At 36.6% G+C, this 26234-nt stretch overlaps 5 protein-coding genes and 2 non-coding genes across 7 annotated transcripts; 6 read left to right on the top strand and 1 right to left on the bottom strand.

The window, feature by feature from the left end:
* Positions 1–1317: 1317 nt before the first annotated feature.
* Positions 1318–1965, top strand: CBG13752 (the record flags this gene model as incomplete). Its single annotated transcript, XM_002632460.2, has 1 exon — positions 1318–1965. The coding sequence occupies one exon, from the start codon at positions 1318–1320 to the stop codon at positions 1963–1965; it is 648 nt and encodes a 215-aa protein (XP_002632506.2).
* Positions 1966–4733: 2768 nt separating this feature from the next.
* On the bottom strand, positions 4734–4806 carry CBG29047. Its single transcript has one exon. It is a non-coding gene (tRNA).
* Positions 4807–5402: 596 nt separating this feature from the next.
* On the top strand, positions 5403–5474 carry CBG28381. Its single transcript has one exon. It is a non-coding gene (tRNA).
* A 308-nt stretch (positions 5475–5782) lies between these two features.
* Positions 5783–8385, top strand: CBG13751 (the record flags this gene model as incomplete). Its single annotated transcript, XM_002632459.1, has 5 exons — positions 5783–5894; positions 5941–6214; positions 7604–7697; positions 7875–8075; positions 8179–8385. The coding sequence occupies 5 exons, from the start codon at positions 5783–5785 to the stop codon at positions 8383–8385; spliced, it is 888 nt and encodes a 295-aa protein (XP_002632505.1).
* Positions 8386–9757: 1372 nt separating this feature from the next.
* Cbr-srd-23 lies at positions 9758–14490 on the top strand (the record flags this gene model as incomplete). The annotated part of the gene is made up of 3 exons (XM_002632458.1): positions 9758–9945; positions 11500–11989; positions 14206–14490. The coding sequence occupies 3 exons, from the start codon at positions 9758–9760 to the stop codon at positions 14488–14490; spliced, it is 963 nt and encodes a 320-aa protein (XP_002632504.1).
* A 1980-nt stretch (positions 14491–16470) lies between these two features.
* CBG26233 lies at positions 16471–17812 on the top strand (the record flags this gene model as incomplete). The annotated part of the gene is made up of 3 exons (XM_045244811.1): positions 16471–16557; positions 16605–16722; positions 17052–17812. The coding sequence occupies 3 exons, from the start codon at positions 16471–16473 to the stop codon at positions 17810–17812; spliced, it is 966 nt and encodes a 321-aa protein (XP_045099429.1).
* A 1595-nt stretch (positions 17813–19407) lies between these two features.
* On the top strand, positions 19408–25300 carry CBG13748 (the record flags this gene model as incomplete). Its single annotated transcript, XM_045244810.1, has 3 exons — positions 19408–19480; positions 21502–22076; positions 24401–25300. 3 exons carry the CDS (start codon positions 19408–19410, stop codon positions 25298–25300), a joined length of 1548 nt encoding a protein of 515 aa, XP_045095245.1.
* Between the last annotated feature and the right edge of the window lie 934 nt (positions 25301–26234).

The raw sequence follows: 26234 nt of genomic DNA, 5'->3' as shown, positions 1-26234 counted from the left end.
AAAAAAGGCTCCGCCCCCGGCTCCGCCCATTTTTCCTCCCAGATGGTTCTTCCCACTTTTTGTTTTCCTCCCAGTTGGTGTGCTCTCCCCAACAATCGAAGCGGAATTCCGAAATTAATTTCTGCAAATTCTATGAAAAAAAAATGCGAAAAGAAACTCGACGAGAGAGAAAATTGCCAGAAAAAAGGCCAGAATACAAAACGAAACGATGACAAGCGGAGCGGAAAAAAATGGCGGTTGAAAATTAAAATTCAATTTTGAGCGCCAAATTTGGTAGATCGAGCCGGGTAGATCAAAAATTTTGAAAATCGAATTTTTGAATTTTCGAAATTTCGAATCGTCGGAAAATGGGGGGAATTGTTAGTCGTAGATCAAAAAAATTAAGTTCTGAATATTCAAGATAATAGAAACCCACCAAAGTCATCATCTTTGAGCTCAATTATCTCGCCTGCTGTGAAAGATATCACAAGTGTGTCAACTGATAAAATATGTGCGATAGTATGATATTAAATTTATCAGTTGACAGATTTTTGATATCTTCCACGGATACCGAGATAATTAAACTCAAAGTGCACGTAGGAGGTACGTCATGCGAAGGATGCAAAAGGGAACTTGGAAGAATACATAATTGCCAGAAAAAGGGACAGAAAAAAAATCATAAAAATGACTAGAAAACCAAACGAAATGACAAAAAGAGTAATGAAAATTTGGCGGTCAAAAATGTAAATTCAATTTTGACCGCCACTTTTGGTAGATCAAAAATTTTGAAAATGGTAGATCAAAAATTTTGAAAATGGTAGATCAAAAAATTAAAAAAAATAGTTAATCGGATTTCTGTAAAGCCAAAACTTCAAATCCGTCTGAAAAGGGAGAATTTGAAGAACGCAGGTCAAAAAACTGAAAATCGCGATTTTTGAGATTTTTCTACACCGAAGAAAACTTTTTTTTGCGGTTTCAGAAAAAAAATGGAAAAAATATAGCAAGATTTCAATTTTATCGACGTTATCACAAACATCCATAAATAATATTATGTTTTTCGTTGAAGAACGGAGAAAGAGGCGCGCGAAAGTGAAAGGCGCATAGACTTTCGGCGGCTTGTGGTCTCGCAACGATCACGACCGCCGGGCGTGAAAACGGAGTTTTCAAACCATTCTACGCAATTTTAACGAGGTCGTAGCCTGTTTTTCGTGTTTTTTGAGAGTTTTTTATTTTTTTTCTGTTTGTTTAATTGTGTCGAAAACGGTAATAGTGAGATAATAAGGTTCTTTATCCGTCAATTTTCACTAATATATTGTTTAGGCGAAATCCTGAAGAAAAATGGCTGATGCTATCGATAAAGCAGCGTTGAAGGAGTTTGGAGAAGAAATTCTTGGCAAGGTAGCGGAACTAATCAGTGTAGGAGTGGATAAGAGGAAGAAAGAGAAAGAAGTGGAAGAGGAGAAGCCGCCAAAAGTTTCATCAAAAGGGATCCAGAAGAACATCGATTTTCATTTCAAAATAAAGAATGTTTTGAGTAAAGCGATGGCAGCCGATGATCTGGAGAATGGAGTGAAAGAGGTTCTGGAGTTAATCAAGTCTCGAAACGGAGAATTGTTGTTGCTGGACTCGGATCCGAATTTGCTACAAACGAAACAGAAGTTGGACGCGTTGAAGGCGATTTCTGGAGGAGGTTCGGAAGGATCTTCGACTCAAGCCGATATGACGTCGATTCTGCTCCTGTCTAACCTTACTGGAATCGCTGGAAATAAAAGTGGAGGTTATCATGGAGACGTAAAAAGAAGAAGACAAGATCCATTGCCAAGCAGACAACAGTGGTTTCGATCAGAGAGTGTTTTCCGAGGCCAGGGAAATACTCGGCAAAATGGAGGTCAAGGTTATGGAGGCAGAGACGGCAAGAGAAGCATTCGCTGCTACAAATGCCAAGGATATGGGCACTATGCCAATGATTGTGAACAACGAAGGTAAGTGTTTTCCGGAGAGACTTTCCAAAGCCATTGAATTTTGGGAAAGCATTTGTAATGTAGAATGGGTGTTGAGTGTAATTGAGGATGGCTATAAAATCCAGCTGAATTCAGAGATAATTTTACCAGAACCACAAGGCCTCAGGCCGTCGGTAAAACGACATGAAGAGTTCTTGATTGCAGAAATTAAGCGGTTGGAGGAAGAAGGTGTCGTCGTCAGAGTTGAAGAAGAGCCGAGATATGTGTCCCCGCTCCACGTTGTGGAACAAGGTAAGAAAAAGAGGATGATTTTGGACTTGAGCGAGCTTAATGAGAGCCTGGTTCCTCCTCGATTTAAACTAGAGAATTTGAAGACAGCCTGGCCTTTTCTAAAAAATGCGAAATTTGCGGCCACTTTCGATTTCAAATCAGGCTATCATCATATAAAAATTCATCGCGATTCAAGAGATCTTCTCGGTTTTTCGCTGTCGAACCCTCCCGCCGCCCCATATTTTTTGTTTAAGGGTTTACCTTTTGGTTTGTCAATTGCCCCTTGGCTTTTCACAAAAATTTTTAAAGTCTTAGTTCAAAAATGGCGTGCGGAGGGTATAAAAATCTTTTTATATCTTGATGATGGATTAGTTGTGGGTGAGACGGAGAGAGAAGTCGCGAGAGCAGTGAGAAAGGTGAGAGAAGATCTGCATAATGCTGGTGTGTGTGTGTGGCAGAAGAAAAGTCGTTCTGGGTGCCAGACGCTAAGTTTACGTGGCTTGGTTATGAGTGCGACCTGGTCGCAAGAGAGGTTCGTGGAACCGAGAAGAGAATGGCCAAGTGGCAGGTTGCTTTTGAGGAGCTGAGGAGGAGCGCGGCTCCAACGGTCCTGGACCGAAGTTTTTGGGATGCCTGGCATCATTTGAGCTTGTTGCAGGAGACGTTGGTGTTGGCGGAGCACGGTCGATCATGCAGACGGTTGGAGAGAGTCAGAGGAAGAAGAGTGAGCCGGCAACAGTGAAGAAGAAGAAAACTCCAGGTGAGGAGAGAGAAATTGAGTTTTGGAGAGAGTGAGGCACAGAAGTATTGAAGAGAAGCATAGTGGAAATTGAGCCAGAATTTGATTTATTTTTGTACACTGATGCTTCGGCGCGAGGAATAGGAGCGGTGCTTAAGAATGAGAGAGATGATATTTGTGGAAAATGTCGGAATTAGGTGATAGCGACTTTGAAGGACAGTCTAGCGCTTGGAGAGAAGTGACGGCAGTGAAGAGAGTGGCAGAGGAGCTAGTTGGGAAGGTTAATGGAAATATACAAGTACTTGTGGACAGTCAGGCCGCTGTGAGTGTGTTGAGAAGAGGTTCTATGAAGCCAGAGTTGCATAAGTTAGCTGAAAAAGTGTGGGAAGACTTGAGTAGCGTAGGAGAAAGCCAATTTCTGTGGATTCCAAGAGAACAGAACGTGGACGCGGACGAAGCGAGCAGAAATTTTGATTTTGATGACTGGGGAGTGGCAGACAGAGTTTTCAGACAGGCGCAGAGATTGTGGGGAGAGATAAAAGTTGATTGGTTCGCTGATGCGAATAACAGAAAGACAAGGTATATTTTTCTAGATATCCCGAGTTCGGAACGTCCGGCGTCAACGTCTTCGACCACATCGAGAGGGCAGAGAGGATGGGATGTGCTTGGTGGGTGCCACCTCCAGTGCTGATACCGTACTTGTTGAAAATTGGTAGAAAAAGAAGGCTGAGGGGCGTTTTAGTAGCTCCATTGTGGCGGAGTCACGCGTCATATCAGGCCCTTGTTGATCATTCGGGAAGATTCATTAGAGCTATTAAAGATTACATTATTTATGAGAAGAATGACACAATTTATTCCGGGTGAAGGCTCCAAACATTGTGAAGCCACAAATTCTAAATACTGTAGATCTCAGTTCATTTTAGCGCTAGTTGACTTCTCTCGATAGGCCCCAGGCTTTGTACATTTTTCTACCTTATTATTACCACGTTAAACCTAAATTTAATAAAAAAAATGTGACATAAAATTCCTTTTTCGTAGTGATGAAACAGAAAAACATATTCTCTTGTAACGTAGAGGAAAGAGAATTTTGAATTTTGATCCAAAAATGCTCAAAATTCGGGAAAAAATAAATTAGTGATTTTTGGAGCGCTAATAGAGCAATTAACAGGTGGAATATTTGAATGATGCTGTTTAGAATGAAAAAAGTGATAACGAATAAAAATGCAAAAAGGAGACCTAAAATTAAGTTTTCAAAAAATAATAGAATCGTAAGAATTAATAAAATTAGAAGAATTAAAAATAATAGATACACAAGTTTAATCATATTGAAGAAATGATTGGTGATTGGGAAAATGATAGTCTGAAATTTAAGTTCTGTACCTTCAAAGTAAAAATCACTAACTTCCTTATCTCTAATTCTATTAACTTTATTGACATAAACATAAAATGGAAGAAGAATTGTGAAAATTAGTATAAATATGGCATAAATCGAAATACAACACAACCCAACACCAACCAGAGCAGTATTTAAAATTGCTTCATGTAAAGTTGTATTAGGCATTTGTTCATTAAAATTCAAAAATTAAAGATTGGTGAAAAATTTTAATCAGGTGACTTTTATTTTCCCTGGAAAGTCTGAAGAAGCACCTGCCGTTAGTTGTTTTTGCAAATGATCAGTCACTATTTGGAAAACTAAATTCATCTGCTCAATGGAATATCAAAAACACTTGAAAGTTCAACATTCTCACACCTACCACATGCTCCACAAAAAAGCAAAAAGATACTGATCTCGGGCGGGCTCGAACCACCGACCTTCTGTGTGTTAGACAGATGTGATAACCACTACACCACGAGACCACCGGAGGTGTAAGGGTGAGAGGGCGTATAGGAAGCCGAGAAAGACGGGAGAGCGGCGCCACCGGTCGGTCGCCACTTTATAAACGCCACTGATGACCTACACTTTCGGCCTGCTTAGTATAGTGGTTAGTACTCCACAGGTAGAGGGGGACTGCCGAAAAACGGGCCGTCTGGCGGGCGCGGACTGCCGAAAAGCGAACAGTCGGCAGTCGAATCGCGCGCCGCCGACGGTCCGTCTGCAACGATTTGCGCCTCGAAGACGGGCCGTCAAAAATGATAGCGCTTTCTTGACAGTTCATCATTAAACAGGTAATAAACAATAGAAATTCTTTATTAAACTAATAGTTTCTGTGGATTGTGTATTGTATTGAAAAAATAACTCTGATTTTTACAAAGTTGAATTTTTATGACTAGAATGGAGAAGAAACAAATTCTATAAGGAAAAGAACTTCGATTTTCTTTTTGTGTTTTCGCAAAATTCCAACTTTATAAAAATTCAAATTTTAAAATGCGAAGTGGCGCCACAGGGAGAGGGAGTGAGCGGCGCGACCGACATGGCGCCCCTTTATAAACGCCACTGGTGACCTACACTTCCGGCCTGCTTAGTATAGTGGTTAGTACTCCACGTTGTGGCCGTGGCGACGCTGGTTCGATTCCAGCAGCAGGCATTTCGTTTTGTTTTTTTGGCTTCATTTTTTAGGTCGGTGAAGATGGTTACGGAGATCCTGGACCACAAAAAATCTTAAATTATCAAAAATTCAAATTCCTTTCTTTCTCCTATACAAAAGTATCGTAAAGTCAACAATACATTCGAACAGTATATATCTTTTCTATTTATTTATACGGAAAAACAATTAAATTTCTTATTTACACAGCTTTTTCTTTTTTGTTCAATTGGACATATAGGAGACCATTGACTAATCCCATATTTTCTCCTTATTATTAGAACTGATCATTCTGAATTTTTATCCTAAAAATGGTCGCCAACTTTTCCGGGACCAAATACTTTGGTTGCTTTATTTTAGTTGTAATTCTAATTTTCTCTGTTGCAAATAACTATAATATGAAGTACAATTTTGAGGAAATTGGTGACTTCATTTCTTTTTTTCTAAATCAAAATTCAAAACTTTTCAGACCAAAAACTGCAAATCCTCGATTATCACAAAGCTTCAAACTATCCAATTCTGGATAAAGACTCAGCAATTCAAGAGCTTCGAAAAAATGCGCTACTCAGTGCCGACCAAACTCAAAGAGACATTTTAGCGAGTAGTATTGGAAATGATACACATAATTTTTATCGGAAATTGAAGTTGGAAGCGTTTTGTACGAAGAAAATGAAAATTGGGGAGCGGAAAGATGATGGAGGCAAAGTTGTGTGTAATCCAGAAGCGGTGAAGGAAGATTGCACGTGGGTTTTTTTTGGTTGATTAGAGGGTAATTAAGGTAATTAGCTTGTTAAAGTGATAATAAAAACATAACAAATTAGCTAAGCGGTCGGCTGGCGGCTCAACGGCGGACCAACGGCGTCTGAGCGTCTGAGCTACGCCGTTGCAATCAGCATGTCGGGTCCATGAAAAGGACGTTATTACACTGAATATATCAAGTACATAAGCCAATGTGTTTAATAAATGATGTTACTGAAACTGGAAAATTTTCAATAAAAAAATTTAATAATGGTTTTTCGAGTTTTTTCTTGTACTGTTTGTATATCCCAGTAACTTTTCATGAAATTACTATTTAAACTTCTTGCAGAAAATTTGAAATTGAAAAAAATTAGAATTAAAAAAATAAACTTTAAAAACAGAATTTCGACAAAATTATTTTCCCCCACCTGCAAGTAAAAATTTATTTATTTTTATTGAAAAACAGTTAGTTTTGACAATTTTAGTAATTAAAAATAAAACTTACTGATTGTAGAACTTGTGAAATTATTTTGAACTATGAATTATTTGATGTGACTGTCCAATAAAAAAAAAGAAATTAGGCTATAATTTTTTAGTCTATAAATTTTTTTGAAAATTCGGTTCGAACATTTTATAAACAATTTTAACGTTCAAAAATCCTGAAAGGCTTTAAAACATTTTTCCAGTTTCATCTTCTTTGAAAATGTCGAGATTCAAAACTGAAAGTGTTAATTATCTCGAGGTTATTTCTTCGTTGATTATTTGCTAAATTTTCAGAAACAAAAACTTTTGAGACAGTTAAATTAAATTCTTGTTCTCATCATTCTTATAATGAATAAATACAGTCGCGTCTTTTTATTTGCCAGTTTCCCAGTCCGCACATATTGAAAAGCTTGACAGTGAAACATAATCTCACTTGACCTTTTAAAAAAGAACGAGGAGCGAAGCGATGACCAGTGAAATAAATAGGTTAAATCGAGCCGAAAGCGCATCAGCCAGCTGTTTGAAGAGGCGCGGCAAGCAGGCTGGTAATTAAACAAAATCAAAAAATTCTGAAATTAAAAAAAAACATTTCTGATTCAAAACCTAAGTAAATATCCTTCAATTTTCTAATTTTTGTTCGGAAGGGGGAAAACCATGTTTAAAAAGATGTCATCCATAAAATAATTGAAGAAAATTGTTCATGCGAAATTTCTGAAAGTTTTCCCCGCTACAAAATTTGTAGAAAATCTTCTAAATTTTCAAAATTTTAATCTTGGTTTTTCGGGACATAGTTTTCATTTTTCCCCCAAAAAAATGTATTCAAAATTTGAGAATTTCCAACAATAAAAAACACTTTTAAGTTTCAAAAAACTTAATTCTTTTTATAAAAAAATCCTCCAAAATATTTTCAGATTAATGTCATTGGGACTAAATAACCAAGTACAGTTTGATCAGGAAATTTACAATGCGACAGGAAGAAAATGTGACTATTTGGCGGCAGATATGGTAGGTTTTCTGGGAATTTTCGAAAAAAAAAATCGGGACAATAATCTTGAATTCTAATAAGGCTTCTATTAAAGTATAACTTTCCAATTTAAATTTCCAAACATTTTGAAGTAGGAAAACCTTTCAAAATTTTAAGATTCCTGCCAAAATAAAAATCAAATCAAAATTAATTTTCAGGACCCTCAAAACATGAACACCTACCGCATATTCGCCGGAATGCAGGCACGTGTTCATACTGGAAAAATTCCGGATAATCTGACGATTGCTCATATTATGGAAGTGGAATTCAAAAAAGAGTTGGAAATTCTAAAAATCGATATCGAAGATGGAGAGCATACGGGTTTGGAGCCGTTTTTGAAGGAGTACTATGTTTGTCAGGTGAGCAAAGGGCTACTGTAGCTTTGTTGGTTTACTTGTCTTAGAGGGTTACTGTAGATTTTGAATTCATGATATTTTTACGCATTACTGTACTTTTTTCCAGATCCTCATTGAAATCCATGGTTTGCCAGCTGATCACCTCAACATGCTCCAAAAAATTGCTCGATTTGGATTTCGAATTTTCAACATTGAGCCCAACAAAATGTGCTCCAGATGTTGTGAATACAGTATGATCAATGAATTGTGTATGCCACAATTTGAAACGGTCCCGTTGGCTATTATGATTCCCAGAAATCTTACTGTAGTTTAATTTATTAATTTATTATTTTTTAAAATTTTAATTGTTATTATTTTTGGATATATGGTACCTATGATAAAAGAAACGGCTTTTTTTACCCTATTTTCTCGTTTAATGTGAGAGATATCTTAAAATTGTCAACTTACAAAATGTTAATGATAAAGTTTAACACAATTTATCAGTGGACAACATTTTGATATCTGTTACAGTAACCGAGATAAATTGGGTCGAACAAGGAATTCTATTTTTAGCAATGAAGCGCGTTAGCAGCTCTCGATGCATAATTTGAAAATCGGTAAATTTTGATTCGGTTTTTTAAAATGAAATTTTTTTAATTTTGTCTTTTTTCGATCATGTATAAACTTATAAAAATAAAATTAGCATTCTAAAAAGTTCGAAACATTAGATTCTTTTCACTAAATTTATCGACCCAGCGCCCTGGAGGACCCAGGTAAATTGCTCAGCTTCTCGAATTTTCTCTAATTTTTGATTTTTTGAAATTTCGAACTCATCTAGATTTTCCTGAAACTATTCTTTGGCCAATTAAAAAGAAATCGAAGCCAACATTTTAGGGTTTTAAAAAACTTTCTGAAACCTCAAAATTTAAATTTCAATAGATTTGACCCCTTCTGGAAAAAATCGATTTTCCAAAAAATTATGTTTCAATATTCTCATAGCATCTGAATGACCATGTTTTAGTATTATGTTATACCAGCCTGCTGGCTGCTGCGCCTTCGGCGCAATTCAATATTTTTACTGGTTTGTCGCTCCACCCCTCACTTTTCGCTTTCTCTTTCTCAAAGGGTAGAACATGTACGCCCTCCCTTCTCTCTCCCGGTGTGGCCTTCATGGCACAACTGGGTGCATGCGCAGCCGTTGTCCGAAGGGCCGCGGGTTCAGTTTTGGCGGCGGCCTAATTCTTATTTGAAACCCAAAACCGGACAGCCGGACACTAGGACCAACAGACACGTCTAGCGTTTTATATATAAGGAAGAATCATAAAAATTGGAACATACAAAAAATCTATTTTTGATTTGTGCCTGATAGATCATGAAACATCAAAAATCCCCCTAATTTTGGTTTTATTCATCCTTAAAAATGTTTTTTTAAGTTGAATTTTTGGATCTTTGGAAACATTCTGAAAGTTCGAAAATAGTCCAAAAACCTTGTGATCCATAAGGTTCATCAAAGCTAGCTTATGTGTCATAAGCTAGCTATTCACTTTTTGAATCGAAAAAGAAACATCAAAACTTCTAAGCTGAGCAATCAAGGAGCAATCAAAGGACCTATTCAGAAGAATAAGATGAATAGGGGCTCTAATTACTGGGAGGTATAAAACAGAAATTGTTTTAATCCTCATGGACTACTGTGCTTTCTCAGAACCATGATTTTTGGTCCCTATCAGGCTATCCATACGTTTCTCTCCGTTTTCGGAGTAGGAATCAACATTTTCCTGCTATTTTTGGCGGTTACAAAATCGCCAAAAATTATGAGACCTTGCTCAGCGTTAATTACAAATAAATCACTGACGGATATCATGAGCTCATTGGCCAATTTGTTTGTCATGCAGAGGTAAGAGGTGAAATAAAAAAAATTTGGAAAATTTAAAAAGCTTAACAAGAATACAGAGATTGGAAACAGGGATTTTTTTGTGATTTTTGGGTTATAACAAAATCTTAGAATCTGATTTTGATGGGTCCTAATTTTTGAGGAATTTAGAATTAATACAAACGAAGGATCTATTAGCGGAACTAAAATAATTCCTGAAAATATTGAAAGCTTGAAACAGCGAATTTCAAAAATTCTAGCTCAGCTTTTCTTAGCCCAAGACCCAGCTATTTTGGGGGAAATTCAAATTCTCAGCCGGCAAGATTAGCAAATTTTTCGAATAGGAAAACTAAAGAAATTTATCAGAAAAAAGAAAGAAATCTCTATTATCAAAATTAAAGAAATCACTGAATATCTCGAAAACCCGAAACGGCAAGATTTGTTATCAGATTTAGAAGATTCTAGGATGAAACAATCTAACGAAAAAGCAAAGATCGTGAAATATCACAACTATAAATTGCTATAAAATTTTTTTCGAAGTTTCATTATTTTTTGACGAGGGAACTGATGAGCAGATTTTCTGAATATGAAAAAAACTGATAAAATGAATCTGAAACTGGAAAAAGTTTTTCAAAGTTTTTGCTGTTTCAGTACTGTACTTTTCTCGTTAAATAGAGTGTTTGTAGGTCCCATTACAGCTCTCTTGATTTCTATAATTGATTTTCTAAAAATTTGGTGTTTTGCGAGAGTATGCATTTTTGCGGCAATCAGCGTTTGCGACCACGTAGCTCAGCTGGCAGTGGCGCGGCACCTACTGTTTACACGAAAAGTTCGAGCCCTTTAATGAATCGAATTCAAAAGAAAACGCTTTTGAACAAAATATTGTTGTTTGCCAATTGCCAACTTGCCAATTATCTCCATTTCATTGTTTTACAGTTCGAGATGACAATAGTTCAGAAATTAGCAATGAAATGAGATGCTAGTGCCACTTCAAAACCGTTTATCTCGTTTTCTTCAAATTCTACAAAACAGTTGTCCACTGCAAAGTTTAAGATATATCTGTTTTTGTTTGGTGTACTCTGAAATTTCCAGGCGAATTGAAACATTCTGCAGTAGGAATACAGTAATTATAGAAATTTGAGAAATACATTTTTGTAGTTTTTGTGATTCTAAAAAATCTGGAAATCTGATTTTTGTTGCAGAATATGACAAATGACGATACTGAAAAACTATACAGAAAAATTAACGATACAGAAAAATACGAAAAATCTGGAAAACTTGAAACATGAAATTTTTTTTTGTGAAAATACAACGAAACGAGATAAGCGGTTTTGGTGGTACAGATAGTTGTACAAATCTTATTTTAGTGCTAATTTTTGGCATTTTTTGAAACAACTTATCTCATCTGTATGGATTCAAACAATAAAGTTGTAGAGTTTCAAAGTTAGAGACATAACCATGAAAATCCCAAAAATTGAAAAATCCCTCTTTCCAAAACTTGCCTAATCAAGAAACTAGTTATCTTATTAATACCGCTCTCCGTATAATAGCTAAACTACAGTAATCCTCCTCCTTCAGAATTCTCACGGACGGCTCCTCAATCTCCATCATCCCCACTGGACCATGCACCTTGATTGGTCCAACCGCCTGTTATGCCGGTCACATGTTCATGGGCTCTTTTTTGGAGCACAATTTAATTTGGCTCATTGCCTGTTACCTATTCCGTTACTACATTCTTTATGTCCGTGATCCATCCATCAAAAGTATCATTTTTGCGGCTTTCCTAGTTTATACTCCGAGTTTCATACATATGGCCGTTTGGATCAAAGTTTTTGATATGGAGCAAAAGGATTTTCCGAATTTGTCGAATTCCAATTCTTCTGATATGGTCCTGACTGGAAATACAGTATACTGGAGCTCAATTGTGGTCTATGTGCAGTTGGTGATCACAGCTGTGCTTGTGGTTATAGCTTACACTTGGATTCGAAACGTGCTCATTAATTTTATTTTGAGCATGGGAGCAACTTTGTCAAAGGATGTTAAGATTATTAATAAGCAGTTGGTTAAGGTGGGTTTTTTGTAACAAGGCGTTTTAGAACCGGACGTTTGGCAACCAGATGTTATAGAACTGGTTATTCCGCAACTGGGCTTTAGAACCGGTTTTGCTGCTAGTATTGGTCATTTCGCCATAGGACGTTTTTAAAATGAAACAGAACATTTTTGAACTGGACGTTTAACAACCTTCTAGAAACGTGTATCTTGCAACTGACCATTTAGCAACACGACGTTCTAGAACTGGTCATTGTGTAACTAAGACGTTTTAGAACTAGTTATTTTGAAACTGCGGGTGCTAGGGTTGGTCATTTCGCAACGAGACGTTTTAGAACCGCGTATTTCGTAATCAAGATAATATAAAACTGGTAATTTGGCAACTATGAAATTTCTCAACTAGGCAATTTCGCAACTATGACATTTCGCAACTATGGCATTTCGCAACTATGACATTTCGCAACTATAACATTTCGCAACTGAAGGTTCTAAATTGGCCATTTCGCAACTATGTCATTCCGCAACTATAACATTTCGCAACTATGACACTTGGCAACTGTGACATTTCGCAACTATGACATTTCGTAACTTTGAAATTTCGCAACTCCAAAATTTCGAAACTATGACATTTGGCAACTATGACATTTTGCAACTGTGACATTTGGCAACTATGACATTTTGCAACTGTGACATTCGGCAACTATATTATTTCGCAGCTATGGCATTTCGCAACAATGAAATTTCGCAACTTTGAAATTTCGCAACTATGCCATTCCGCAACTATTATATTTCGCAGCTATGACATTTCGCAACTATGACACTTCGCAACTATGACACTTCGCAACTGTGAAATTTCGCAACTTTGACATTTCGCAACTATGGCATTTCGCAACTAGGGCATTTCGTAACTATTACATTTCGCAACTGAAGGTTCTAAATTGGCCATTTCGCAACTATGTCATTTCGCAACTATATTATTTCGCAGCTACGGCATTTCGCAACTATAACACTTCGCAACTATGACACTTGGCAACTGTGACATTTCGCAACTATAACATTTCGTAACTTTGAAATTTCGCAACTACGAAATTTCGAAACTATGACATTTTGCAACTGTGACATTTGGAAACTATGACATTTTGCAACTGTGACATTCGGCAACTATATTATTTCGCAGCTATGGCATTTCGCAACAATGAAATTTCGCAACTTTGAAATTTCGCAACTATGCCATTCCGCAACTATTATATTCGCAGCTATGACATTTCGCAACTATGACACTTCGCAACTATGACACTTCGCAACTGTGAAATTTCGCAACTTTGACATTTCGCAACTATGGCATTTCGCAACTAGGGCATTTCGTAACTATTACATTTCGCAACTGAAGGTTCTAAATTGGCCATTTCGCAACTATGTCATTTCGCAACTATATTATTTCGCAGCTACGGCATTTCGCAACTATAACACTTCGCAACTATGACACTTGGCAACTGTGACATTTCGCAACTATAACATTTCGTAACTTTGAAATTTCGAAACTATGACATTTTGCAACTGTGACATTTGGAAACTATGACATTTTGCAACTGTGACATTCGGCAACTATATTATTTCGCAGCTACGGCATTTCGCAACTATAACACTTCGCAACTATGACACTTGGCAACTGTGACATTTCGCAACTATAACATTTCGCAACTACGAAATTTCGAAACTATGACATTTTGCAACTGTGACATTTGGAAACTATGACATTTTGCAACTGTGACATTCGGCAACTATATTATTTCGCAGCTATGACATTTCGCTACAATGAATTTTCGCAACTTTGAAATTTCGCAACTATGCCATTCCGCAACTATTATATTTCGCAGCTATGACATTTCGCAACTGTGACACTTCGCAACTATGACACTTCGCAACTGTGAAATTTCGCAACTTTGACATTTCGCAACTATGGCATTTCGCAACTAGGGCATTTCGTAACTATTACATTTCGCAACTGAAGGTTCTAAATTGGCCATTTCGCAACTATGTCCTTTCGCAACTATATTATTTCGCAGCTACGGCATTTCGCAACTATAACACTTCGCAACTATGACACTTCGCAACTATGACACTTCGCAACTGTGAAATTTCGCAACTGTGAAATTTCGCAACTACGACATTTCGAAACTATGACATTTTGCAACTATGACATTCGTGCGACAATGACATTTCGTATTTTTTCAGATCCTAACATTCCAAGTGTGCATTCCCATCTGGATTTTCCTTGGCGTCTTCTTCTTCCTCGCCATGTACACTCAAATTGCTCATCCCGAAATTCTACAGTACTCCATTACGATTTCCTTCATGCTAGCCCCTGTAATCTCTCCGTTCGCCTATATTTTCTTCGTCCCACATTATTGGAACTTCTGTATTGGGAAGAAGTATGTGACACCGATGACGACGTCGATTTGTGCAAGTTCTACGTCCACTTGCGGAAGTTCGGAGAAGAAAGAAGGAGTGGAAAATTGATATAATTAAAAACCTTTAATCAGTAAAATTGTTTGATTTCATGTTTGGAAAAGCGACAAAAAATATTATAAAATGATTTTAAAACAGAACAGACCGACTTGGTTTTTTGGGAACTTCACATAATTCCAATCGACTATAACTTTAAGCCTATCTCGGTTCTTGTGAGAGATATTAAAACATGGTCAACTGCTAAAATGTTTATCATATCAGCAGTAACATTTTATCAGTGAACCACTTTTTGATATCTTTCACGGGAACCAAGATAAATGGGCTCAAAGAGCACATATAGGGTGGTCATCTATTAGAGTGTGTACAGTCTTTGCTTCGATAGGAGATTATTTTGGAGGCTTTAATTTAATTTAATTTGTTTATTGATAAGGTGTAATAAAACATTAGAGGGCAGGACATGAAAGACTCAGAAAAAATGCCCCTCACGAGGCCAAAATGCCCCTCACGAGAAAAAATGCCCCTCACGCCTGACTAGGAAGCCATCTGAGCATGTCCCCGAGTTACACTTCATGAGCAATATCTTTAGAAAGCCCTAGACAGGACATGAAAAAAAAAGATGTTCACGAAATTCTGTTTATAAGTCCCCTCGAGGAGTTGAACTTGTGAGCGCGAAGATTGAGAGTGTGGCGCCGCTACCGACTGAGCCAGGCGGGCGAAGAGAAAGCGGGCGCCCGATGGTAAACATAAGGGTGAGGACGACAGCTGCACGCAGAGTGGCATTAAGCTTTGTACACCGTTTCGGTAGAATGCATACCCTAACTCCAAAAAAACTTCAAAAAATCTCCTGTTCCCTTACATTTAAAGAGCCAAACACTGCTTGAAATCAACTGAAAATTATCTTTTGACCCAGTTTTCTCAAAGATCACTTGTCATGAAAAGCCAAAACTCCATTATTGAAATAAGTTGGTTTATTCAAAAGACTCTCCAAAAGTTTTTACAGAAATACTCGTTGTACTGACTCGTACATCATCAATGAAGCCGTTACCAACAACTATCGATTTAAAGGAAAACTGGGACCAGTAAATGGATTGTACATTATTCATACCGGATATTGGGTCACTTGTGACAATTTGACGAATTTCGATGCTATTACTATCTACATTGGCAATTCCAGACTGACCGTTTCCGATTTGTAGCAATTTTTGAGACACTGGCGTGCCGGTGGGTCACAACGATTGCAATATTTAGAAGTTCATTTTGAAAATGAGACAGTTTTCGACAACTTCTTTGATGAAGATTTGGAAATTGTGAGAACAAATGAAGTGGGAAGATATCCATTGAGGTTTGTACTTTTCTTCGTTCCTTGACTACTGCAATTTTAGATTACTGCAGTTCTGTTCTTTTTAGAGACGGAGGATGATTCGTGATTGCTACAGTATCCAGCGTATGGACGGTGTTAAGGCATTGATTAACTGTGATAATCACCGATCTTTTTATATGATTGTTCAACAGGGAAGAGCAACGAGTAGGAAGGAATAATTATTTGAGAAATTCTTGAAGATGTCTTCATATCGATATTTCATGTCCCCTCCCCTTTAATTGACCCTCCTTTTACGTAACTTTTAACCCCTCCTCAGTGTCCTAACCCATTTTAACAGTAAGATTTAAAAAAAAATGCTGTTTTGAACATTCCATATTTATCAGTGCTTATTGTTACTTTCTGATTAATGCATAGTTAGTATACATTTTTTCTCGAGAATAAATTTTCCTTTTACAAAGCTCTAATTTTCATTTTTCGGTAGATAAAAATATTTTAAAGACATTTTTTTGATCTACGAGGACAACCATTTTTACCGCCAAATTTTTTTTTGAAATCGTGTTGACACCCATTTTGATCTACCCGTTGAGCGCTGAAATTATCGCATTTTTCGATTCTATTTTTTTCTTTGGAATATTTTTATTTTCCCTTGTTTTTAGGATATTTTCTGCTTCAAACTAATTCAATCCGATTGTTTTCCAGAATTGGACCCAATGGATGAGAAAAATCGTTTGATAAAAACCGGAAAACTCCATAAAATAGTTCAAAGACTTCAAAATACACAAGATCCGACAAATTTGGTAAGCAGTTGAATATTTTGTTTAAAAATTGATTCCGAATTTTCTAGAACAATCCAGTGCCACTGAATGTTCCAGAACAAGAAGAGCTGAAAGTATCAAAAGAGGAAGAACAAGAACAAGAAAATAACCAGAATCTTGAGAATCCGAATTCTAGAAAACGAAGAGGTAGGAGCTCTTAACTTTAAGCCAATTTATCACAGCAACTGTGAAAGATAACAGAAAGAGATCAACCGATGAGTTTATCAAAACATCACCAATATTTTGTCAGTTGACCGTTTCTTGATATCTTTGACAGGAACCAAGATAAATTGGGTCAAAGATAGTAGTAAGGCTTCCATTCGGTCGGAAAGTTTAGCCGACCGACCGACAACCGACCCTGCCAACCGACAGCCGACCAAGCTGACAGATCGGTCGGCGATTTTTGTTAAAACGGTTCTACTAGTTTACTGAAACTACTGAAGAATTTTTGAAACAGCGAAAAATATGATTTCCAGCTGAAAACCAAGAAGACCCAAGTACTCCATCAACCTCAGCTGCTGGACCATCCGGAACATCTCCTCCTGCTGGTCCCAAAGATTTCAAAACACTAATAACAAAACTGGAAAACAAAATCCACGTACCAGATGAATTAAACATTGCCGAACTAGTCACAAACTACAAATCATGGGCGAAACGAAATAATTTACTAGACTTGGTGCATTTTGCATCCAAAGTTTTTGGATTCAGACTTCGTCCAACTTATGAGGACAAGTTGGAACAGAACTTGAAACAGCAGCGGCCAATTTCTAGATTCGACAAACAAATTTACTTGAGGATTTACAATTTTCTTAATGACCCGGAACTTTGTGATAAGGATCGATTAAGACTGAATGAGTTTAGTAATAAGGAAATCCGAAAGTTTCGAGCTGAAGCGATCAATATACAAAATATCGCTTTCAACAAATTCAAAGCACGCCAAGAGGAAATTAACGGAATAACATTGGAAGAAGTCAAAAGAAGATTAAGAAAAGAGGTCAATTTGGAAGGAATCGACTGTTTAGGATTTGTGCAAGAAGCCAAAGTTTCGACCGTTGGACGTTGTACTGCGAGCGAATTTGCGAATGCGATATGTGGAGTGGTTAAACATTTTGAATGGCATGTTCTCGAGAAGAAAATAAGGGATTCGAAGCCACTATCGGACCACAGGAAATTTGTGATTTCTAGAATGCATAATTGGATGAATGAGTTTACGGATGACGAGAAAGACAAATTTTGAGTCGACATTTCGCGGATTTGCAGAATGAATGGGTTTAGAAGATGGATTTAAGAATCCCCAAAAATAATTTTTTTTGAAAAATTTAATTTTTTTTCTAACTTTGACCTAGTATATCTCGGTTACTGTAATAGATATCAAAAAGTGGTAAAATAATAAAATGTTAATGATAATGTGATAAACATTATATCAATTAACAACTTGTTGATATCTTTCACAGAAGCTGAGATAATTAATGCCGGAAAAACCCATATCCCCAATTTGATGCCATGGTTCGTGGCGTCTAACTTTGACCTGATTTATCTCAGTTCCTGTAACAAATATCAAAAAATTGTAAACTATTAAAATGTTAATGATAATGTGATAAACATTTTATCAGTTGGCAATGTTTTGATATCCTTCACAGAAAAAGAGATAAATCGGATCAAAGTTACGGAGTCCCTTCTATGCTTTATTAACAAATTTCACTTTACTGGATTTTTAGTTTTTTTTGTAACTTGAGCAAATTTTTGAGCTAATTAGTGATTTCTATTTTGTAATAATTTTCAATTTATCTGTACTATCTGAATATTCAATTATTTGATTATCTCTTAATTTCAGTTCCATTCAATTTAGCCAATCGATTCATTTAATTGACATACATATTTTTTCTGTATCAATGAATAGTTAATTTCTACTTTCCTTTTTCATTCAATTGACGATTTTTGAATATCTTCGAGATTTATTATTTTAATTTTTTATATTTTTTTTAATTTGACAGTCCCTAATAGAAGATTTTGAATTATTGAATTGCGCAAAAATTGTTTGTTTTACTGTTTCAATTGGTTTGCATTTTTTTTATATTCTAGATTTTTGGTGCATTCTCTTTTTCAGGAAAATACGAAATATTTTGACCATCTCCACACTTCTGATAGTTCTGGAAAAGTCGATATTATCGATTTATCAATATTTAGAATTTTCAAAAATCCGTGTTTCGAATTTCCCATATTTATCACTGATTATATACAACTTTTATAATCAGATAGTAACCAATTTAAAAGCAAACTAAATGTTCTTATCCGTGGAAGTCTGAAAATCACAAAATTCGAGCATTTAGTTTTTTTAGTAGATCAAAATATTTGAAATGCAATTTTTGATCTACCAGAACAACCGGTCAAAAGAGCCAACAGATTTCTTTTGGCAAATCAAATCATCCTCATTTCTCTGAATTTTAGTCTTTTTTTTTGAATTTCAGAAAAGTTATTTTCTCTAATCCCTCTTCTATAATCTATTGATAAAAGTACACACCCAACACCAATTTCACCATCACCGTGTCATCTATTTGCTTTTTCTCTAACCACTCTCCTCTTTTTCTATACTCTCTCGCTCTTTCTCTTTTTCTATCTCATTAGCTTTATGTGTTCCAATGCATAGGGTGTGTTCAAATACTTTTTCGTCATTTCACTAACTTCGTTTTTTTTGAAGCGAAGTTTGAAATTTGAATGTTCTCTTCCTGTTTCAAAATCTTCCTTAAAAGTTCTCTATAGAAAGTGGATCATTAACGATTTCAAACTTCGATTTTCAAATTTCTACAGTAATCCAAAATTTTGCAGATCCAGATGAGCCCAAGAACGTCGGTTCAACATCGCCGATCAGCGAAAAATCACCAAGGAAATTGCATTCATGATATAGGTAAGACATTTTTTCACAGTTTCAAAGTTTCCATTTTTTTCGAATTCGGAAAACGGAAAGTTGCTAATACCTTTTCATTGGTGTGCTCTATGAATAGAAAATTTTTTACAAAATTCTCAATTTAACTTATTTCGAACTTTAAAGGTGGGGAGACATGGAAAAAATGATGTTCTCTAATTCCTCTTAAATATGCCCCTCGAGGAGTTGAACTTGTGGAGGTGAGGATTGATGGTGCGGCGACGCTACCGGCTGAGCCACACGGGCAAAGAGGGCGCAGGCGCCCGATGGTGAACATAAGGGTGAGGACGACTGCTGTACGCAGAGTGACATTAAGCTTTGTACACCGTTACGGTAGAATGCATACCCTATCCCCGAAAATTCCCACTTTTGCAGTCATTTTTTCCCAAAAATTTCTGTTTCGGTTTCTTCATTTCAATAGTTGATGAATAACTGATATGTTAATTGATTACCTTTTCGTTTTCATAATTTTCGAAGTTGGAAATATTCTAAAAATTGATTTCAGGATATCAAAAATTCCAAAAATAAAATCATAAAGTTTTGGCTCTTTATGATTTAACGGGGGTTTAAACAATTAACGGGGGTTTAAAGGTGGGGGGACAGGAGATTTTTCGTAGTTTTTTTGTAGCTAGAGTATGCATTCCACCGTCACGGTGTACAACGCTAAATGTCACTCTGCGTACAGCTGTCGTCCGCCTTTATGTATACAAACGGGCGTGCGCTTTCTCTTTGCCCGCGTGGCTCAGTCGGTAGCGGCGCCGCACCCTCAATCATCGCCCTCACAAGTTCAACTCCTCGAGGGGCATCTTTGAACGGAATTTCGAGAACATTATTTTTTTCATGTCCTCCCACCTTTAAAATGTTAACGGGGGTTTAAATTTTTGACGGGGGTTTAAAAAATTAACGGGGGTTTTGAATATTTGAAGGGGTTTTGGGAATTAACGGGGGTTTTCAGAAGGTGTCAGAGTCATGGTTGGGAAAGTCCCCAAAATGTTCCAAAGTGCTACAGTTTCTTGTTTTTTGCTCATTTCAGTTGATTTATTCTTTTCTGAAATCATTTTTTTTTCTTTTTTCGTTTCTAAAGTTTTATGGCCCTGTTCTAGAATTGCGGAACGAATGAAAATCACATAAAAAAATGGGTAGGAAAATTTTGACACTAGGAAACCTTCGTAGATTATAGGCTTAGGCTGAAACGCCATATTTCCTTTATCTAAGTCATCGGAAAATTGGCGGCAAGTTACATAACTCTGCTAGTTCTAACCTCGAATCCAAAATACAAATGTACCGCTTTCCCGGATCACTTGACTCGCCAACACCATTCAACCTCTCTAATTGTAAGAGCAATTGTTGATCGCTCTTCCCTTTCTAAGCCTCCTGTACCTGCTTCCAAGGTTAAATGATAGATAAAGTTTTTTTTCGTTCCGTAATTCTAGAACAGTGCCATGAAACTTTAGAAATGAAGAAAGAAAAAAACAAGAAATGATTTCAGAAAAGAATAAATCAACTGAAATGAGCAAAAAACAAGAAACTGTAGCACTTTGGAACATTTTGGACTTAGCCAAACATCGTCCTGACACTTTTTGAAAACCTAATATTTAAACCCCCGTTAATTCTCAAAACCCCTTTAAATTTTCAAAACCCCCGTCAATTTTTCAATTTTTTTTAAAAACCCCCGTCAAAAATTTAAACCCCCGTTAATATTTTAAACCCCCGTTAATAGTTAAACCCCCGTTAAATCATAAAGAGCCAAAGTTTTGAATTAAGCTGTGTACACCGTTACGGTAGAATGCATACCCTAGCTCCAAAAAAACTCCGAAAAATCTCCTGTCTCCCCACTTTTATGAAAATGTGAGGAGCGGAGCGACAAACCAGTAACAAACTAGATTAAAACGCGCCGAAGGCGCACCAGCTTTATGTTCACTAGATAAGATAATGAACAAACTTTTAACATCAAAATCAATCCGGAAAATGAAACAAAAATTGAAATATCAAAACGTTTTCAGACCAACAAAGTGACCCACTTCAATCTCAAGACAGCAACTACTCTCGTGCTCTCCGTAAACGATCGCCAAAAGCCGAAAAAACAGGCAAAAAGAAAAAAGAGACGACATCTGAGCAATTGTTCCGTCTCTATGTCGACAAGAATGGTGTAATGCAAAATGGACGAGTGTTGAGACAAGTGATGATAAGCACCAGTACCCAAAACTATCAGATTTTTGTCCCTGACCAACCTCCGAAAAAATGCACATCCGTAACTAGAAACAGTACTGACGTGAAAAAGGAAGGCAAGCCTATTTGGGCGCCGTCAGCGGAGATGCGGAATTCGGAAAAGGACGATGTTCGAAATGTGTACTTGAAAACTTTGTGGAGACAGTATCGGGGTCATGTGAAGATTGACGACGCATTCAGACACTTGATGGATAACGAATATGATCTTGTGAAGACGTTCCGAAATATTGATCAACTTTTGAGAACGCTTCCAGAACCTTCCGAAGGTATTACCGGTGTCCAAGTCGACTATTTTCGACCGCTGATGAAGGATCAGAAGGCGTTGGGTGATGTGAAGGCGAAGAAGAATGTTAGTTTGGGGTTTTCCAGTTCTTAATTTTAGAATTTTAGAAAACTTGAATAGTTATATTTTTCCCATTTTATAAAACTCAAAAATGTTGATTCTGAACCGAGATATGATCATTTGTAACCAGCTAGAAAATTGAGAAAGTTAGGCCATTTAGCAAAAATAGTTGTAACTTGGTTCAAAAATAAGCGTTTTCCGATTTAAAACAAGTTATAGCTTTATAAAAAATTCACAAAACTGGAGAAAATTTATCACAATTTAGTTTTCTTTGAAATTGGATTCCTAGGTCATCTAAAAATGAAAAAAAAAAACCGTTTTTTTTTGAGATTATTTCTGGTAAGTTTGAATCGATTTTGATAATTATCACTTTGTTCGCTCGTGTTCATTTTTTGAACTTCAAAAAACTCAATTTTGAGTCAAGCTACGGCAATTTGAATTTGGTAACCTAGAAATTTTGAAAAGTTAGGTCATCAAGTTCAAATCGTTGTGACTTGGCTCAAAATGAAGCTTTTTGAAATTCAAAAATTATTTTAGAATCAAAAGATTATACACAATTTGAAGAAACAAAACATGACCTATTATTGTAATCACTGACCTAGAAATTTGAAAAAGTTAGGACACCCAGTTTTTTGTCCATTCGGGCTTCTAGGCCATTCAAAAAGCGAAATAAATTTTACGGTTTTTCGGACTGTATTTTCAGTTGTCAAATTCAACTTCAATAGTTTCGCTTTTAATTTTCCTTTCTTAGTTTTCAAACTTTAAAAAGTTCAATTCCGAGTCTAGCTACAACAATTTGAATCGATAATTTGATAGTGGTGGCCTAGAAATCCAAAAAAAAAACAAAAACTCATGTCTTGTTGCACATTTCCTGGTTGCATTTGTTTAGATAATGATATTTCAGTTCTCAGATTTCAAAAATCTCAAATTTAAGTAGTATTATGAACGTTTGTGTACAGTGGCCTAAAAACTTTTAAAAGTTAGGTCATCAACTTCAAATCCTTGTAACTTGGTTCAGAATTGAGCTTTTTGCAGTTAGAAAAGTGGACTAGGATTATCTGAATATACAAAATTTTTGAATAATTTATCATGGCCTAATTTTATAAGATTTGGCTTTCTAGGTCACCGGAACAAAATCGTTGGTAAATTTGCATTTCTAGGCCATTTGAAAAAGAAAATAAGTTTTACGGTTTTTCGAACTGTATTTCTAGTTGTCAAAGTCAATTTTGATAATTTCTCTTCAAATTGTCCTCTCTCAATTTTCAAATTTTCAAAAGTTCAATTCTGGCCAATCTACGACAATTGGAGTTTGTTGGCCTAGAAATCCAAAAAGACGAAAACCTAAGCCATGTTGCATATTTCTCGGTTTAATTTGTTAAGTAAGTGCTTTTCCAGTTTTAGGATTCCATTAATTTCAATTTCAAGCGAAATAAGAGACGTTTGTGTTCCGTGGCCTAAAAACTTTTAAAAGTTAGACCATCCACTTCAAATCCTTGTAACTTGGTTTAGAATTGAGCTTTTTTAGATTTGAAAAGTGCTATGAAATTATAACAACTTGCGAAACTTATGAAAATTAAACATGACCTAGTTTTTTTAGTTAAATTGGGTTTCTAGGCCACCAGAACTGAATGAAAATTACATTGCCTAGAAATTAGTCATGGAGGACATAATAAAGCTTCGGAATGGTATTGAGATGAATAAAATCGATGATCAAGAAAAAATACAATATCTTAAAGGAGGCCAGACACCAAAAAAAAAGTTTTCGTGATATTTTGCCTAGAGAACCCCTATGAGGGGTTGAACTCATGACAGGCAACTCAGGGGTACAGCGCCGCTACCGGCTGAGCTACGGGGGCGCAAACACGGCTGACGACCGATGGTCTACATAAGCGCGGCGCGATTTTGTCCCCCGAACTGTCTCCCGAAATTTTTGCTGTCTCGCCTCCTTTAATGTTTTTCTTTAAAAAAAATCAAAATTTTGAAACTGTAACAAATGTTTTCGAAAAACATCGGAAATTCATAGTTTGTGGCCTAGAAATCCGAAAAGACAAACACCTAGACCATAATGCAAGTTTTTCAGTTTCGTTTGTTTAGATAATGCTATTCCAGTTTTCAGATTTCAAAAAGCTCAATTTTTAGCAAAGTTACGGCCATTTGTGTTCCGTGGCCTAGAAACTTTCAAAAGTTAGGCCACCAACTTCAAATCCTTGTAAATTGGTTCAAAAATAAGATTTTTGAAGTTTGAAAAATGGAATGGAATTGCTGAATTGAGCGTTTTTAGATTCAATCCTGTTGAATCATTCAAAAAATTTAAGATTACAAAAATTCAGGGCCGCCGCTACAGCCCAGCCGACCTTGCCGTGTTCTATCACCTCCTGAAGAATCGAGACACAAATATCGATTTTCCAAACGACTGGAATAACAAAGATCCAATGGTTCAACCCGTGGAATTTGAGCAAAGATGGTCATGCTCGAACTGCATGAAGCGATTTCGGAATTTTCAAAACCGACGGCTATGTCTCATTTGTATAACATATGAAGAGCTGACAGGCGGTGAGGAGTTTCCAGCAGACGACGTGCATTTGTACAAAGAAGAGCAGAGGAAATTGGATGAATGGAATCGGATTGAAGAGGAGAAGGAGATCAAATTGACACGAGAGGAAATGGATCGATATTTTGTGAAAAGAGAGGAGAGAAAGTTGAAAAGATGGAGAAGAGGAGAGCTGTATGGGGTGGAATGGGAGCATTTGAGAAAGTATTATATCATGGATGGCCGGAAGATTCCACTGGAGAAGCTGGAAGGCAATCGGTTGGCGCAGTTGCTCAGGAAAACAGAATTGCCCAAGTTGGAAGGGCCTACAGAGGAGGAGGAGGATGCGTGGATGGACCCGATAGAAGATTCTACAAGGTCGTCAGAATCCGGAGAGTCGGAAGCCACGTCATCAGCATCTAAGGCAAACTTGAAGAAGCCTGAGGATCCCAAAGAGTCGAAAAAAGTGTCAAAAAAGCCATTATCGGATCTCAAAGAGTCGAAAAAAGGTCCAATGGAAAAGTCTAAAAACCAAATAAAGCCATCATCGAATCCCAAAGAGTCGTTAGAAGGTTCGAGAAAGAGCAAAAAGTCATCAGATTCGATTTCGTCCTCTGAATCGTCTGAAGAAAATGAATCGAATTCTAGAAAAAGAAAAAATGAATCGAAAAGCGAGGCAAAACAGAAGAAGAGGCGATAGAAAAAGGAGGTGAGGTGAATTTGGGATTCTAGGTCATATAGGGGAAAACTAGGCCATATGAAAAAACTTGGCGAACATGTTCCCATTAGTTCAAACTTCTGTTGGAATCCTAGGTCAATCGGTTCCTAGACCAAGGAAAGCTAGGCCATGTTTTTAAGGTTTCAGGCCACTAGGATTCAAACAAACGATTCTTTGACTTTCTAGGACATCATGACTTTTTTTTAGGATCCTAGGCCACCAAAACCTAAACCTTGGCCAGTACCTGTTTCATACATTTCTAGGTCATTCCGAACTAGGAAATTGTGGTTTTTGGAATTCTAGGCCACTGATATAAAACCTTAGGCTATGGAAATGATAGCAGAAGATTTATTGGTTTTCTAGGCCATCATGTTTCTTTTCTGGGGTCCTAGGCTATTAATATTAGGTTCTATTTCAGATAATTCAAATTCTAGGCCACCGATATCTGGATCCACGCTACTTAAGGCTAATTCTAGGTCAGGGAAATTGGATTCTAGGCTACTGAACTCAAATCCTAGGCCACCAGAATCTGGATCATATTTTTTAGGTTTCTAGGTCATATTGGGAAAACTAGGTCATGTTAGAATCTTTTTTTTTAATTCCGAAAAAAAAATTAATCCGGCGTGATTATAGCTTGATCCTTCAATTCGACACATTCTGATGATCTACCAAACAATTTTCTCGGCTAAATTTGTTTTTTCCATTTTTAAAAAACCCATTTTTATATTTTTTCAACAACCCGAAATTGGCATTAATTGTTTTAAAACTATGTATTTGCTTTACAATGATAATAAATTACTTTTTTTCGTTATTATTGAGTTTTTTGGTCTGTTTTTGTTCCATTTTTAGTCCTTTTTTGGTCCGTTTTCCGTCCTTTTTTCCCGTTTTTTGGCCACATTTTCAGCCACTTTTGGTC

The sequence above is a fragment of the Caenorhabditis briggsae genome (assembly GCF_000004555.2).
Source record: "Caenorhabditis briggsae complete genome, chrIV, whole genome shotgun sequence".
NCBI lineage: Eukaryota > Metazoa > Nematoda > Chromadorea > Rhabditida > Rhabditidae > Caenorhabditis > Caenorhabditis briggsae.
Note: the sequence above shows the minus strand (reverse complement) of the source record. Positions and strands in the feature narration are given on the sequence as shown.